Source organism: Oryctolagus cuniculus, chromosome 7, assembly GCF_051225735.1.
Source record: "Oryctolagus cuniculus isolate XC-2025 breed Fujian yellow rabbit chromosome 7, ASM5122573v1, whole genome shotgun sequence".
NCBI classification, from domain to species: Eukaryota; Metazoa; Chordata; class Mammalia; order Lagomorpha; family Leporidae; genus Oryctolagus; species Oryctolagus cuniculus.
Window position 1 is genome coordinate 3,500,922 of NC_142873.1, and position 15,083 is coordinate 3,516,004.

The window sequence follows — 15,083 nt, forward strand, 5'->3', positions numbered from 1 at the left end:
TCAGGCTTAATTTTGAACTAATTGTTATAGTGGAATAAAACCATTTCACAGTCTCTCTTGCAACATGATGTGGCAATATGTTCAAGAAGTAGATTATAAGATACTAGACTATATATAATAAGCAATTTCCAGTAAAGTATAATTTCTTCTCACTGAGTTGCATGCATGATTAGACAGCTAATTTAGACCATGATATGGATGTCCTGTGTGTGTGTGTCTCTCTCTCCATATATATTCATATATAGATATTATATATATGCATATATGAGTACATATAATTAAACAAAATAGTATTTCTCTTTACATGTGTAACATACTGCTGTTTCTAATTCCATTCTTTTAAGGCTGAGTATCACCTACTAAATTGATTTCATGACCCACTACATGAGCCGTAACCCACAGTGTGAAAAACTTTAGTGTTAGCCACTATGAAGACTATACCAAGAAATCAACAAGCAAGAACCTAATAGAAGTTAGATAGCATGTGTCTGTTGTTGATAGCTTGGGTGACAAATGTCCCAATAAATCCAGGACAGTTCCAGTTACATCTGTTCCCCTGCTATAATTTTTAATATCATCTGCTTTCCCCCTCAAAGGTATCCATTACAATCAGACAATAAATTATTTCATTACCCTGTTAATAGCAGCTCTGGTCTTCTGAAATATTTCTGCTTCAGATATCTACATTCAAACCTTGAAGAATAAAAGGAGGATTTGTCTGGAATGCCTTTCTGCACTGGCCCAGCAGGCCTCAGACAAGACCTTGAAGGTACCGAAAAACTTTTATTTGTGTTTCATAGGCATTCCTGCTAGTAGGCCTACAGGATAGCTTTTTATCTCTTCCATTCCAAATCCTATTTAGGCCAATATACAAAATCTACTGTCCTAAAAATTCCATGATTCTACTCTTTAAAAATAAATGATTCATTTGAAAGTCAGAGTGACGGAGAAGAAATAACAGAGAGAGAGACAGAGAGAGAGAGAGAATCTTCCATATACTGGCTCACTCCCCCAAATGGCTGCAACAGTTAGATCTGGGCTGGGTTGAAGCCAGAAGCCAGGAACTCCATCCTATTCTCTCACATGGGTTACAGGAACCTAAGTACTTGGGCCATCTTCTGCTGTCTTCCAAGCTGCATTAGCAAGAAGCCATATTGGAAACAAAGCAGCCAGGACACAAAACAGCACTCAGGTCATAGGATGAAGTTATCCTAAGTGGTGGCTTAACCCACCGTACCACAATGTCCATACCAACTTCTTTCTTCAATGCACCCTGGCCTCTCTCTCCTTAGAATTCCAGAGGCCATTCTCTATAGTTTGTACCACACAACATACCAAATATGGTTATTACATTATTTTCTAATGTTTCAAGTGTTTAAGAAATCCACACAATTAGATTGTAAACTTGCCAGAAACAGGGTCTCCCACATGGGTGGCAGGGAACCAACCACTTGAGCTGCCTCCCAGGGTGCACATTAGCAGTAAGCTAGAATTAAGAGTAGAGCCAGGACTTGAACCAAAGAACTCCAATATGCAACGCAGACGTCTCAACCAGTGTCTTACCCACTAGGTCAAACACCCATTGCACCTTTTGTTTTGCTCTGCTTTGTTATAATATAGAATAAATTATGTAGGGTGTGAACTAATGATTTTCTATTCTACTACCACCAGCTACTTGATTACAGAATGAATATTGTTTTACCTCTAGATAGTCTAAAATAACCATAAAAGAGACTATTTCAGGCAACCAACAAGAAGGAATCCAACAGAAGTTAGACAGCATGTGTTTATGGTTAATCAGTCTGACCCCACGTTAATTCAGAGATCTGGAGACAAATTAGATCAAATTTGGAAAGAAGATTCAAGACATAAAGACATAATACTCATAGCTACTCTTTTTTTTTTTTTTTTTTTTTTTTTTTTTTTTTTTTTTTTTGACAGGCAGAGTGGACAGTGAGAGAGAGAGAGACAGAGAGAAAGGTCTTCCTTTGCCGTTGGTTCACCCTCTAATGGCCGGCATGGCCGGCACGCTGCGGCCGGTGCACTGCGCTGATCCGATGGCAGGAGCCAGGTGCTTCTCCTGGTCTCCCATGGGGTGCAGGGCCCAAGCACTTGGGCCATCCTCCACTGCCTTCCCGGGCCACAGCAGAGAGCTGGCCTGGAAGAGGAGCAACCGGGAAAGAATCCGGTGCCCGGACCGGGACTAGAACCTGGTGTGCCGGTGCCGCTAGGTGGAGGATTAGCCTAGTGAGCCGCGGCGCCGGCCTCATAGCTACTCTTGATATGCCCTTGAATAGAGCTCAAATGTTCACATTAATGCAGGAGTAATCATTAGAGCAGTAGTTCTCAAATTCTTTAATCTCATGGATCTTTACAGTCTTAAAAATTAAAAACCCTAAAGAAATTTTTGTATGTGGGTTCTATCTGTCAACACTTAACCTATTAGAAATTCAGTGTGGGGCTGGCGCTGTGGCGTAGTAGGTTAAGCCCCAATCTGTGGTGCTGGCATCCCAAATGGGCGATGGTTTGAGTCCTGGCTGCTCCACTCCCAAACCAGCTCCCTGTTAATGGCCTGGGAAACAGCAAAGGATGGCCCAAATGCTTGGGCACCTGCACCCACGTGGAAGATCCAGAAGCTCCTGGCCCCTGGTTTCAGATAAGCCTAACTCCAGCCTTTGCAGCCATTTGGGGAGTGGGCCAGAGGATGGAAGACCTCTCAGTCTCTGTCTCTTCCTCTCCCTCTTTCTATGTAACTCTGCCTTTCAAATAAAATAAATAAATCTTTAAAGAAAAAAAAGAAAACCTTAACAAAAAAAAGAATTCAAAACTGAGAAATCTTTATTTTAATTCATCTGAAAATAATCACATTAACATATAAACAGTTTATGAAAAATGTATTTTCCACTTGGAAAATGTATTTTCACTTGGCTAATCCTCCGCCTGTGATGCCGGCATCCTGGGATTCTAGTCCCGGTCGGGGCGCCAGATTCTGTCTCGATTGCTCCTCTTCCAGGCCAGCTCTCTGCTGAGGCCCAGGAGTGCAGTGGAGGATGGCCCAGGTGCTTGGGCCCTGCTCCCACATGGGAGACCAGGAGAAGCACCTGGCTCCTGGCTTCAGATCGGTGCAGCGCGCCAGACGTAGCAGCCACTTGGGGGGTGAACCAACGGAAAGGAAGACCTTTCTCTCTGTCTCACTCTCTGTCTAACTGTGCCTGTCAAAAAAAAAAATGCCACTTTCTCACTAATATTTTCTGCATAAGAAACGTTTTCATGAGAAACATTGGTGGTTATGTTAACATATGAATTTGTTTATATCGGTCGGTAGACATAACCTACATACAAGAAAGCTCTTTGGGATCACTAATTTTTCAGACTACAATGGAGACCCAAGACCGGCAATTCTGAGGGCCACTACTTTAAGACAGACAGGACACAGAGGCAGCACACAGTACTTGCTCATAGGCAAGGAGGCTCTGTAAGGAGAGAAAGCTTGGAACAAACCACACTCCCTAGGTCTGGAGGGAAAGGAACCACAGCAGGAGCTTGGTGCAGCTGAGGGAGCCAGGTGGAACTGGGACAAGCAGAGCTACAGAATTCTGACCAAGCCAGGAGAGCGCTGCTCAAGAAGACACATGAACCACCCGTTATAACCAGGAACCTCTTACCGGCAAGGAGTATCAGTGTACCAGGGACATCATCCCAGAGCCAAGAGATGGCAAAGGGACGCAGACACTGTCTCAGAACCAATTTCATGTGCTATCCACATGCATCCACATACCCAGGGCATCACCTCAGGCACAGAACCAGCCAAAGATACTCAGTATAGATTGAGCTCAACTTGACAACCAACACTTAGATTTCCTAATTATCAATAAGTGCGCATAAAAGAACCTAGATCATAGACTAAAATAAATGAAATTTTCTTCACCCAAGAAAAATAATAACATGAATCAAACTGGTAAACTCACTACACATAACCAAACCTTACAGAAAATATGAGCACAGGGAGGAGAGAACAAAGTCTAACCCGAAAGCGAGAAAGGTAACGCTGTAGTCCTCCTTCTATTACGGGTGAATTAGGCAACTTCTCTGAATCGACGGCAGCATCTGCCCTCCTTACTAAAGGGTGTGGGGGAAAGCCTGCACACTTTTCTTTGTAACTACAGAATGTGAACAAAGGTCCTGGCGTGGGTCTAGCAAAGAAGGGAACAGGAAGTCAGCAAGGACGGTGGGAGAAGGGATCTAAGGGAGACAGGAAGGGTGCCGCTTGGAGAATGAAGTACCTGGACGGTTACAGCAGACTGGGGTGGGGAGGTCCCACTGAGGAGCAGATAGAGTCCTAGAAGGAGGAGAGAGCCACGGCCCAGGTAAGGAGAAGAGCGAAACCAAACAGCACAGGGGCTGGCGGCATCCCACCGCATCAGAGCTCTGGTGCGCGTCCTGGCGGCCCACGCCCCCTCCAGCTCCCTGCAGATGCACCTGCGCCCCAGGGGACGCCCTCCGCGCACCGGGCCCTGCCACTGGCCTGGCAGACCCGGCCCGGCCACTGAGGCTGTTTGAGGAGAGGACCAGAAGTCGGGGGCGCTCTTTCCGTCCCTCCCTCGCTCGCTCTGTGTAACTTCGTCGTTCGATGAAGCTTAAATACATTGCACAGAGGGAGACAAAGCCGGCCGGCCGTGATGGCGTCGTACATCCTGAAGAGCCTTGTCAGCCAACTGATTTTTTTTTTTTCCCTTCAAAAATAGGTAATTTCTGAAGGATGTGGCCAAAAGGGCAGCCCACGGGAAGAACACGGCGGGCAGCCCCACCGCGCCGCCGCCGGGCGCCTGCGGGAAGGCACAGGCCCGGCGCGCAGAGCTGGGCTGAGCCGAGGCCGAGGCCGAGGCCGCCGCGGCGGGCGCCCGCAGCCCGGGGAGGACGCCGGCGACCCCCTGGCACCCCGGCCCGCCGCCCCCGGCGCGCTCGCCCGCCCGCACTCACCTCGCCGGCCGAGGCTCCGCCGTCACCGCGGCGACGCGTCCCCGGCGCACGGGGAGGTGCGGGGCGCGCGAGGGGGACGCGGGGCGCGCGGGGAGGTGCGGGGCGCGCGAGGCGCACGGGGAGGTGCGGGGCGCACGGGGGGACGCGGGGCGCACGGGGAGGTGCGGGGCGCACGGGGGGACGCGGGGCGCACGGGGAGGTGCGGGGCGCGCGAGGGGACGCGGGGCGCGCGAGGGGCACTCGAGCTCCTGCAAGTGAAGGCCGTGCCGTGCGCGGGCGGTGGCGGGCGGGCTTTATTCTGTACATTTTCGGTGGTGCTTATTTTACCAGTTAGAAAACGCAATTTGAAAAAAATAAAGCGTGCACGTGGGTTGCCGGACTGTCTTGCTCTTCGGCCTTTCCACGGGAGGATTTTCAGGAAATAGAAGGAAGCAGTCTAAAAATCAAGAAGGATTGAAATTTTAACAGCCTACCAGCCTACGTCTTTTTCCAGTTTTGAGGGCCTTTGTCCTGATGTATGGTCATTACGGTCACCTACAAGGAACATTTCTTGAGACCTCAACAGGTGCCAAGTACCGTGGGAGCAGAAGGAACTTAAAACATTTAGCCCATTTGATTCAGAATTTTAAGAAACCAAAACACAACTTTATAAAGGGAAGTCTGGGGGAGGGAGGAGCGGAGAGGAAGAGGGTATTGAAAGAAATCAGCAGGCAAGGGCCAAGTTCACCTAGTAACCATACATGTCCACGCCAACCGCAGAGTGAAGACCAGGTGTTGTGCTGAAGTGTGAAGGAAAATATTTACTTCTTTCTATTTATGCAAGGAAGCCATAAAGGAGGAGGAAGCAGTATTTTACAGGAGCTGAAGGCGGAGTAGCCTGGCTTTAAAAAGAATACTTGGCTTAAGGCCCAAGCAAATACCACCATCCTCAATCTGACCTTCTGGAATCTAAGAATAAATTTGCATTTTTAAAAAACGTAGTTATGAAACTGTTCTTAGTCCAGTGAACTGAACTTGGCAGTCACGGTTGCAGAGTTTGACATTATAGGCAGGAACAACAATCTAGAAGTTGGCAGCTGCACGCTTGCCCCTGCAGTCACGGCACATGCTTGCCCAACTGAAGACTCATTTCCCACTGAACTGACAGAGAGCAAGGCTTATTTTAGGTGTCTCACTTGAACATATGTTCTTTTTTTCATAGTCTGTTTTTCAGTTTTTTGTTGTTTTCTGGATGGAGGATGATTTAGGATGCATAATTGTACATGATTGTACAGGAGTCTGTTTTTAATTGATCTTCATAAGAAGGAAAGAATTCCCAAATGTAACTGTTTATTGAAAGTCTTAAGTGCAATTAACTGAAAATTAACTCTAATCCCAGGCTTAATTCACCACTAATCATAATATTAACTAAAAAGTAGGAAGAACACAGGAGTATAAACAAGGGCTAAAAATGACAGTCATATCCTAAATGACTATTTCATTCCTATACGTTTTTGGTAGATTTATTTTATGTATTTGAAAGGCAGTGTTACGGAGAGAGGGGAGAAGAAACGGAGAGAGAGATCTTCACTCCCCAAATGGCCACAACATCTAGGGTTGGACCAGACCGAAGCCAGGAGCCAGGTGCTTCTTCTGGGTCTCCCATGTGGATGCAGGGGCGCAAGCACTTGGGTCATCTGCTGCTTTGCTAGGTGCATTAGCAGGCAGCTGGACTGAAAGTGAAGCAGCCACTAGGGCCGGCGCTGGGGCACAGTGGGTTAAGGCCCTGGCCTGAAGTCCAATGGTTCACTCCCCAGTTGGCACCAACAGCTGGAGCTGCGCCAATCCAAAGCCAGGAGTCAGGAGCTTCCTCTGGGTCTCCCATGTGGGTGCAGGGGTCCAAAGACTTGGGCCATCTTCTACTGCCTTCCCAGGCCATAGCAGAGAGCTGGTTTGGAAGAGGAGCAGCCGAGACTTGAACCGGCGTCCATATGGGATGCCGGCACTTGCGTTAACCCGCTACACCACAGCGCCGGCCCCAACTAGATGTTTTCTTAACATCCTATAGGTCACCTTTAATCATCCCAGTTGTGATTAAAGAATGAACTGTAATTCGCATGTTAATTTGGTTTCTGTCTCCTCAAGAATGAAAATTACACAAAACAAGGAGCCCAGTGTGTCTTATTTACCACTAAACCTTAGGTTCCAAGTACAATATTTTAAACAGACAAGATGCAATTTCTGATTCAAAGTAAAGTTCACCAACCCCTGAAGAATTATTTGACTACTGCCACTGCCTCACACCCAACCCTGGTGAAATCTGTTTTAGGTATTTTTCAACCAGAAATTCAGGTTCCCTAATGGCATAATCTTACTGGGGTCACAGAAATTCTGTAAATATTGCAAATTCCTAGTTTACCATATGCATATTACTAAAGGAGTTTTTAATGCCTTAATATAAATAGAAAGGATTGATTCACACTTAACCGTGCTAAAAAAGAAATTGAGTAGCAGAAGCACAAACCAGACTGCAGTAGGTCAGGAATGAATCACAGATCACAAAAATAGGTGGGACTGCTCTTATCCTGGCCAGGAGTTTTAAAAAAATCAGTCTTTGGTTAGCAGCATTCCTTAACCTGTTTACATCTTCCTAATTATCATACTTTATAAATTTTTATAACTAAACATTACAATTCATGTTATAGAAGAAGCTAAGGATCCCTTTGAAGATATTTTCTACAAAAAACAATTCACAAAAGGGAAACTTTAACGCCAGCTTCACATGTCTCACTAATAAACAAACATAGATCTGATCTACAGTCAGCTACTATCTTATACTCATCATATTGGCAAAAAGAAATTTAAGGTTGGAAAACAACAAGTGTGATGACAATATAGACCAAGAAGAACTCCCAGACACTGCTGGTGGGCAAATCAACAGAGCACTGTGGCAGAAATCACAGACTCTTGGATCATTATGCATGGTATCAAGTACTCACTCTGTCTCTTACTAGCTGTGTGACTCGGGCAAGTTACTTAAAATCCTTACCATCTGTAAAACAGGAAAGAGGACTGGTATGAATACTGATGAGCTAAGATACCATGCCATACTAAGTATTCTCTAGCATTGTCATTATCAGTAAACAAAACAACTACTTTAGAGGGCAATTTAACTCATCCTAGTAAAGTTGGAGCTATACACAGAATGCAACCCAGCAATTTTACTCCTAGGTACCTATCCTAGAGACACTCTCACAAGGGTGCTTTTGGAGGCATATGCAAGAATTTACATTGTTTTTCATGGGAAAAACTGGAAACAGTCAAAACACTAATATGTAGAATAATGGATTCTTAAAAATCTGTGCTATACTTGTACAATAGAATAGCAGTGGACACTCATAATCAATGCAATGGTTCTCAAATTTAACATGCATTACAATCGCCAGGAGAATTTATTAGAACACAGGTCACTGGGCCCAACATGCAGAGTTTCTGACTGAGAAGGTCTGTGGTGGGGCCCGAGGACTTGCATTTCCTGGGTGATACTGACTGACCTGGACCTTCACTGGTCACCTCGGGAAAATCTTACTGACAGAATGTTGAGTGGAAAAACTAAGTTTCAGAAGAAGGCATAGACTTTTATACCATTTATGTAAAGTTTTATTTTTTTTTTTGATAGGCAGAGTTAGACAGTGAGAGACAGAGAGAAAGGTCTTCCTTCCGTTGGTTCAACCCCCAAATGGCCGCTACAGCCAGCGCGCTGTGCCGATTCAAAGCCAGGAGCCAGGTGCTTCTCCTGGTCTCCCATGGGGTGCAGGGCCCAAGCACTTGGGCCATCCTCCCCTGCACTCCTGGGCCACAGCAGAGAGCTGGCCTGGAAGAGGGGTAACCGGGACAGAATCCGGCGCCCCAACCAGGACTAGAACCCAGAGTGCCGGCACCGCAAGGCGGAGGATTAGTCTAGTGAGCTGTGCCACCGGCCCATTTATGTAAAGTTTTGAAACATTGAAAATAATTTATACATATATATTAGTATATATCACATGTACACATTAAGTAGAAATCTAATGGATATCACAAAACTAGTCAGTCACAGGTCTAGGATTTGAACCTATAGTTTTCCAGATCTAAAGGCCATGTGTGCTCCACTACAAGCTAATTAACAAAAGGTATCTCTTCCGTTCAGAACAAATGGACAAACCTAGGTAGGCACTATGTAAAAAACAGCTAAAGAAAATTCAGTTAGGGGCTGGTGCTGTGGCACAGCGGGCTAACGCCCTGGCCTGAAGTGCCAGCATCCCATATGGGTGCCAGTTCAAGACCCGGCTGCTCCTCTTCTGATCCAGCTCTCTGCTATTGCCTGGGAAAGCAGTAGAGTATGGCTCAAGTCCTTGGGCCCCTGCACCCGTGTGGGAGACCCAGAAGAAGCTCCTGGTTCCTGGCTACGGATCGGCACAGCTCCGCCATTGCGGCCAATTGGGACGTGAACCATCGGATGGAAGACTTCTCTCTCTTTCTCTCTCTCTCTCTCTCTGCTTCTCCTTTCTCTGTGTAAATCTGACTTTCAAACAAATAAATAAATCTTAAAAAGAAAAAGAAAAGTCAGTTAATGCTGGCACTAGCACTGTGGTGCAGCAGGTTAAAGCCCCAGCCTGCAGCACCAGCATCCCATTTGGGCGCCGGTTCAAGTCCCAGATGCTCCACTTCGGATCCAGCTCTCTGCTGTGGCCTGGGAAAGCAGTGGAAGATGGCCCAAGTCCTTGGGCCCCTGCACCCATGCAGTAGACTTGGAAGAAGCTCCTGGCTCCTGGCTTCAGATCGGCTCAACTCCAGCCATTGCAGCCATCTGGGGAGTGAACCAGCAGAAGGAAAACACCTCTCTCTCTCCCTCTCCCCCCACCCCCTGTGTCCACCTCTCTCTGTAACTCAGTCAAATAAATAAAATAAAACTTTAAAAATTCAGTTAATGCTTAATCTAGCATAGTTACCAAGAAGTCAGCAGCAGTTTTTCATTGGTATTCCTGAAATTGAAACCCTCATCTTACACTTGAATCACTTGTTTTCTGAATATATAATAAAAATCAGGTGGCTGTGTGCTATGGGAACATTTGTAGAAAAGACAAATTGGAAAAAAAAAAGTTTCCCTTACTAAAGGGACTCCGCAAGTGAGCAGTTAGCCCAGTGGTTAAGACACTGGTTACCATCATTCCTGCATCCCACATCAGAGGGCCTGGATTCAGTTTCTGGCTCTGCTTCCAGCTTCCTGCTAATGCACACTCTGGAGGGCAGCACTGATGGCCCAAGTAGCTGGGTTCCTGCCACACATGGGGGGTGGCCTATGCTGAGTTCCCAGGTCCCAGGCTTCAGCCCTGGACCAACAGGGTCCAGCCTCTACTACTGGGGGCCTTTGGGGTGTGCAGCAGATGTGAGCACCCTCTCTCTGCCCACCTCTCAGATTAATAAACAAATAAATTTTAAAATCATGATGAAACAAGGCCGTCGCCGCGGCTCACTAGGCTAATCCTCCGCCTAGCGGCGCCGGCACACCGGGTTCTAGTCCCGGTCCGGGCGCCGGATTCTGTCCCGGTTGCCCCTCTTCCAGGCCAGCTCTCTGCTGTGGCCAGGGAGTGCAGTGGAGGATGGCCCAAGTGCTTGGACCCTGCACCCCGTGGGAGACCAGGAGAAGCACCTGGCTCCTGGCTCCTGCCATCGGATCAGCGCGGTGCACCGGCCATGGCGGCCATTGGAGGGTGAACCAACGGCAAAAGAAGACCTTTCTCTCTGTCTCTCTCTCTCACTGTCCACTCTGCCTGTCAAAAAAAAAAAAAAAAAAAAAATCATGATGAAACGAGTCCGCACAAGCCCTCCACGAAGCGCCTGGGTGGTGCATACTGAGCAGCTAGGACAAGGTGACGCGGCCTGAGTCCTGGAAAGAACCTGGTGTAGTGAAAGCTGTGCTGTGGAAAATCTAGAGGGTTGGGCTTATTTCTGACTCGTCCGTGTATCCTCAGCACTTGGCACACGGTAGGGCCTGACAGCTACGGATGTAGGAACAAGCCTGCCCTAAAGCAACCTACCTGCTACAAGTAAATTAAAATTCCTAGCTTTCCGTTAACTTGTCTCCACTCGCATCTCTGTTGCTTTTCCTATAGAAAACGATGAAGAAAGGAGCAGACTTCAGTACTCAAGTACTGCTGGTCCGCGGTGAACTGTCCAGGTGCTCACCCTCGGGTTATGGGCAGGCGGATCTGAAGTTCCTGCGAGCTCCAGCGAAGGGCGCGGTGACTTCCGCGGGTGCACCGGAACCTCTCGGCGGAATGTGTCGTTTCCAGGGGGAGCGATTTAGGAGCCGGACTACTTCCTGCCCCTGGAGAGGGGCGGGTGCAGGGGGGAGGAAATAGCTGAAGGAGCTGCATCCTGGTGGTGGTAGCGGCGGTGGAGGCGGAGGCAGAGGAGTGGCGGGTGGAGGAGGCGGAGGAGGCTGCGGCAGAGAAGAAAGTGTCAGAGCCGGTAAGTGAGCCTCCTTAGAGCTGCAGCGTGCAGCCTACGGCGCCCCAGGGCTCGCTTTGCAAAGCTGTGGTCCCAAGTTGCTGGACTGCCCTATGGGGTCGGGGCCGGGCTTCGTCCGTCGCCTGTCAGGCGGCCCCAAGAAGAGGCTGTTGGGGCACCGGGGCCGGGCCTTGCGGGGCGCCAGACTGGGCTCTCGCCGGCTGACCGCCCTAGGCTGGAACCGGGGAGCTGAGGTGTGCATTCCGGACGTCTCCCCCTTGGCGTTTGGCATCCCGGGGAAGGAAGGGGGTGCCGTGGGTCCCCCGGAGCCCCGGAGCCCCGGCGCAGCCTTGCCAAGGGGGGAGCGAGCGTTGTGTCAGGAATCGGAGGACAGACTTGGAACGAGGGCTGGTCTGGAGCCGCACTCTGCCTGCCCTGCTCGGGCTGCTGGAGGCGCAGTTTTTTGTCTTTGAAGGCAGACGCTTCGTGCTGCGCCGGCACTTCGGGACAAGTTCACGGCCTTCAGGTGCGGTGTTGAACCAGCCGTGCCCTGCTGTGGGTATCAGGGGTCGCCGCGTAGATGCGTTTGGGGCGAGGTCGGAGCTAAGCGACTCCAAGCACTTTTCGAGAAGAGACGACTCGGGCTTAGCCGCCGGGACTGCCCCGCGCCCCGCCTACACGTAGCATCGTCTTAGCGGGCGCAGTAAGGGCAGGTGGGTTGTGCATGTGCCAGAGGCCCGCGAGGCAGCAGGACGGGCGAGTCCGGGTTCCTGACCGAGTGAGTGGATGGATCCTGCGAAGTTGTTGCCGGAAAGAGCAGAAAGAGCTTTTACTAAGTTCCTGTTTTTCTGTTGCTTAAGGTTGGCTGTGGAGCGTGCCGAAGGGTGCTTTTCATGGTGCATGGAAGGAAAGCCAATGCGCAGGTAGGCGTTTACAAATGGAATCTTGGGTTTCACTGATTGAATTTCGGCACCTGATAACTCAAGGTTCCATGCAACAGTTTTCAAGAAGGTTTGCGAGTCTCACTAAACTCCGCTTGGAACTCATTCTTGTTCTAAAAAGAATCAAAAGCATTATCAGAAATCAATAGCTTTTTGAAAGAGTAAAATATAGAAGTCAAATTTCTAAAGGGTGTGGTGGGTTTTATGTGGTTCTTAAATTTTCCTCTTTGCGTGGTGATTTTTTGTGATAACCATTAAATGTGCTATGATACTATAGGGGTTTGTCGCTCCCCCTCTTCGTGGAGGAGCAACACAGGACCCTGCGCTGTTCTTTCGTCTGCTCGGCCCTCCCCGGGTTTGCTGCTGGTTCTTCCCGGGTTGGCTACTATCCCTTCCACCTCCGTGGAAGGGCAGTTCCCCCTGGCCACATTCCCCACTTCCGCAGGGGAGCGGCACACCGCCGGCCGGCTCTCTGGGGGCTGCACGGGTTCCCTCAGATGTTCCCCATAGATGTTCCCGGTGCATGCCGTTTCTCTCCTCCTTTATAGTCCTTCTCTGCCAATCCCAACTCGGCTGCCCACACGCCGAGTACGCTGCTCTCCAATCAGGAGCAAGTCCTACAGTTAATTGGTTGAACTGGAGGCAGCTGTGCGGAAGCTGTTTACTTCTCTCCCAGCGCCATATTGTGGGAGAGCAGATGCATAGAATAAGTCTTAATTCGAGTAACTTAGTCTAGTCCGGATTGCTCCCCACAGGGGTTTACTATAATCAGTTCCCTGTAGAATGTAGAGGGTTCTGTTGCCATATACAAATAACAGTTATTTATAATATGGTGTGCTACATGCCTAATGATGGCTTTGGTTATTTCATTGATGTTCAATAGTACATTTGCTCTGTTAATTAAAATAGCTGCTTTGCAAGAAAGATTGTTTAAAGACTAAAAAAAAAAAGTATTTGGATATAAGTTTGTAGAAAGCAGAACAGTATGTGGGAAAATATAGACAATTATAGGCCCTACCAACTCCAGAATGCAGTAATGCTTCTTCTCCGTCTGTTTCAACAAATGAGACCAGATTCTACTGAAACAGAATCAGCCCAGTTCTGTTTCTTCATTTTTTAGACTCATTTTATATTTCTTGAACTCTGTTTCATCATTTGTTATTCAACGTCAAAGATAAACAACTATTTTAAGAGAAGAAACATTTCATGGAGGGGATGTCATTTATAATTCAAAAGAAGCAGAATGTACATCTTGTCCCAAATCTGTTGATTTACCAATTGACCTTGAACTGTTCACCTTGCTTGTATCCCCCATTTAATTCTGTAGTGTATCTGATTAGAATATTGGGCATTAATGAATGCTTGCTGGTGCTTTCATATCTTCAGATAGAAAGATGCTATAGAGCTGACCAGTTGTGGTATTTGTATGGTACTTGCCTATTGGAGGAGTAATATTTGACCAGAAAGAACATGAAAAAAATTAACAACATGTATACAAATGCTTTATCACTTCAGTTTGTAACATGATTGCAAAAGCCACTGATTGACCTCACCCTCAACTGCCATAAATATCATATCTTATGTAATTGCTAAAACTATAGCCTATTGTTTTAAATGAAAGAGCGTGGGAATGTTTTGGATTTATCAGTAATATCTGTATCAAGTATTCACTTAATCGCTCATGTCCTTTCTTTGCTTGTTTTATTACATAATACTGTCAGTTATTCAAAATCATGTTGGATAATTCTAGTGCCATTAATTGTTAAGTTACAGCTCTTTCTGTGTCACCATCACTTGGCCAGAGCCTAGTCTATCCATTGCTCTCTGATCTTACTTTTCTCTACTACTTACATTAAGTCCCATCTTCCTAACCATCCCTTGTTGGACTTTCATGTCTGCTACAACCCAGAGGGCAGTCTCCATCATGTTGGCTTTATACTTAGCTACTGGTAAAGAAGCTTTGAGTGCAAAGTAACCCTTTATATTAAGATTATTTGAATACATGTTCACTCTCACTTCTAGATTACTAACTCTTTGAGTTTATGTGTCTTCATATGTTTGCCTCCCTAGCACCTAATGATTACTGAATAAGTATTTGAATGATGAAGTTTCTACTTTTCCTCTCAAGAAAAAAAAAAACCTAAGAGCAAGAAAAGATTGAAAACTATTGTTAGAGAAATTCTAAATCTTGATTATAAAGTTTCATGAAGTCAATTGGCATTTTTGTTAGGACAGTTTCATTTATTTACTTAACTATTTATGTGTACATGATGTAAAATGTAAAGATACAATAGGATATTGGATGAAAAGTCAGTCACCCAGTGCCGATGCCAGCTCCAAGTTCTCTCCAAAGGCAAACACTGTAAGCAGTTTCTTTCCCAGAAATTGTAATGCACACACAAGCATATACAGGCTATCTTCCCATTTAAAAAACATTAATGTTAGCATATCAGGCATATTCTTTGTGCCTTTATTCACTTCACAAATTACTTCGTAAATTGTGACAAATACATATAGATTCAGCTTATTTTTAATAGTTTTATACTATTCCATTTTCTGTACATACTGTAGGTAACCCATCCCTTTTGAGAAACATTTATTTGAAATGTTGTACTGTTCACTCTGGCCTCGGAATCAGCCCTTAAGGCATTCAGATCTAGCTAAAAAAGCCCATGAGAATGTCTCAGGCATGGA

General features: G+C 46.8%; 2 protein-coding genes across 12 annotated transcripts in view; one reads left to right on the plus strand and one right to left on the minus strand.

Moving 5' to 3' along the window:
* ANKRD45 (ankyrin repeat domain 45) overlaps positions 1 to 11,297 on the minus strand; it is a 76,450-nt gene extending 65,153 nt beyond the window's left edge. Inside the window, exons 1-2 of one of the 9 annotated variants that reach the window (XM_070077138.2) lie at positions 11,037 to 11,268; positions 7,959 to 8,011 (exon numbers count right to left, since the gene is read on the minus strand). Coding sequence is in view for 2 of the 9 variants with exons in the window: in XM_089299411.1 (XP_089155537.1) it covers positions 4,981 to 5,286 (306 nt within the window). In the remaining 7 variants the exon portion in view is untranslated. Of the gene's footprint in view, positions 1 to 4,283; positions 4,426 to 4,980; positions 5,408 to 5,453; positions 5,475 to 5,720; positions 5,839 to 7,958; positions 8,012 to 11,036 lie in introns of those variants that run through there. The other 8 variants (XM_070077134.2, XM_070077135.2, XM_089299414.1 and 5 more) reach the window with 8 other exon arrangements.
* A 13-nt stretch (positions 11,298 to 11,310) lies between these two features.
* KLHL20 (kelch like family member 20) overlaps positions 11,311 to 15,083 on the plus strand; it is a 73,643-nt gene continuing 69,870 nt past the window's right edge. The window contains exons 1-2 of one of the 3 annotated variants that reach the window (XM_070077132.2): positions 11,311 to 11,469; positions 12,309 to 12,371. In XM_070077132.2, the coding sequence (XP_069933233.1) occupies positions 12,349 to 12,371 (23 nt within the window). In that variant the 5' untranslated portion in view covers positions 11,311 to 11,469; positions 12,309 to 12,348. Of the gene's footprint in view, positions 11,470 to 12,134; positions 12,227 to 12,308; positions 12,372 to 15,083 lie in introns of those variants that run through there. The other 2 variants (XM_070077133.2, XM_089299410.1) reach the window with 2 other exon arrangements.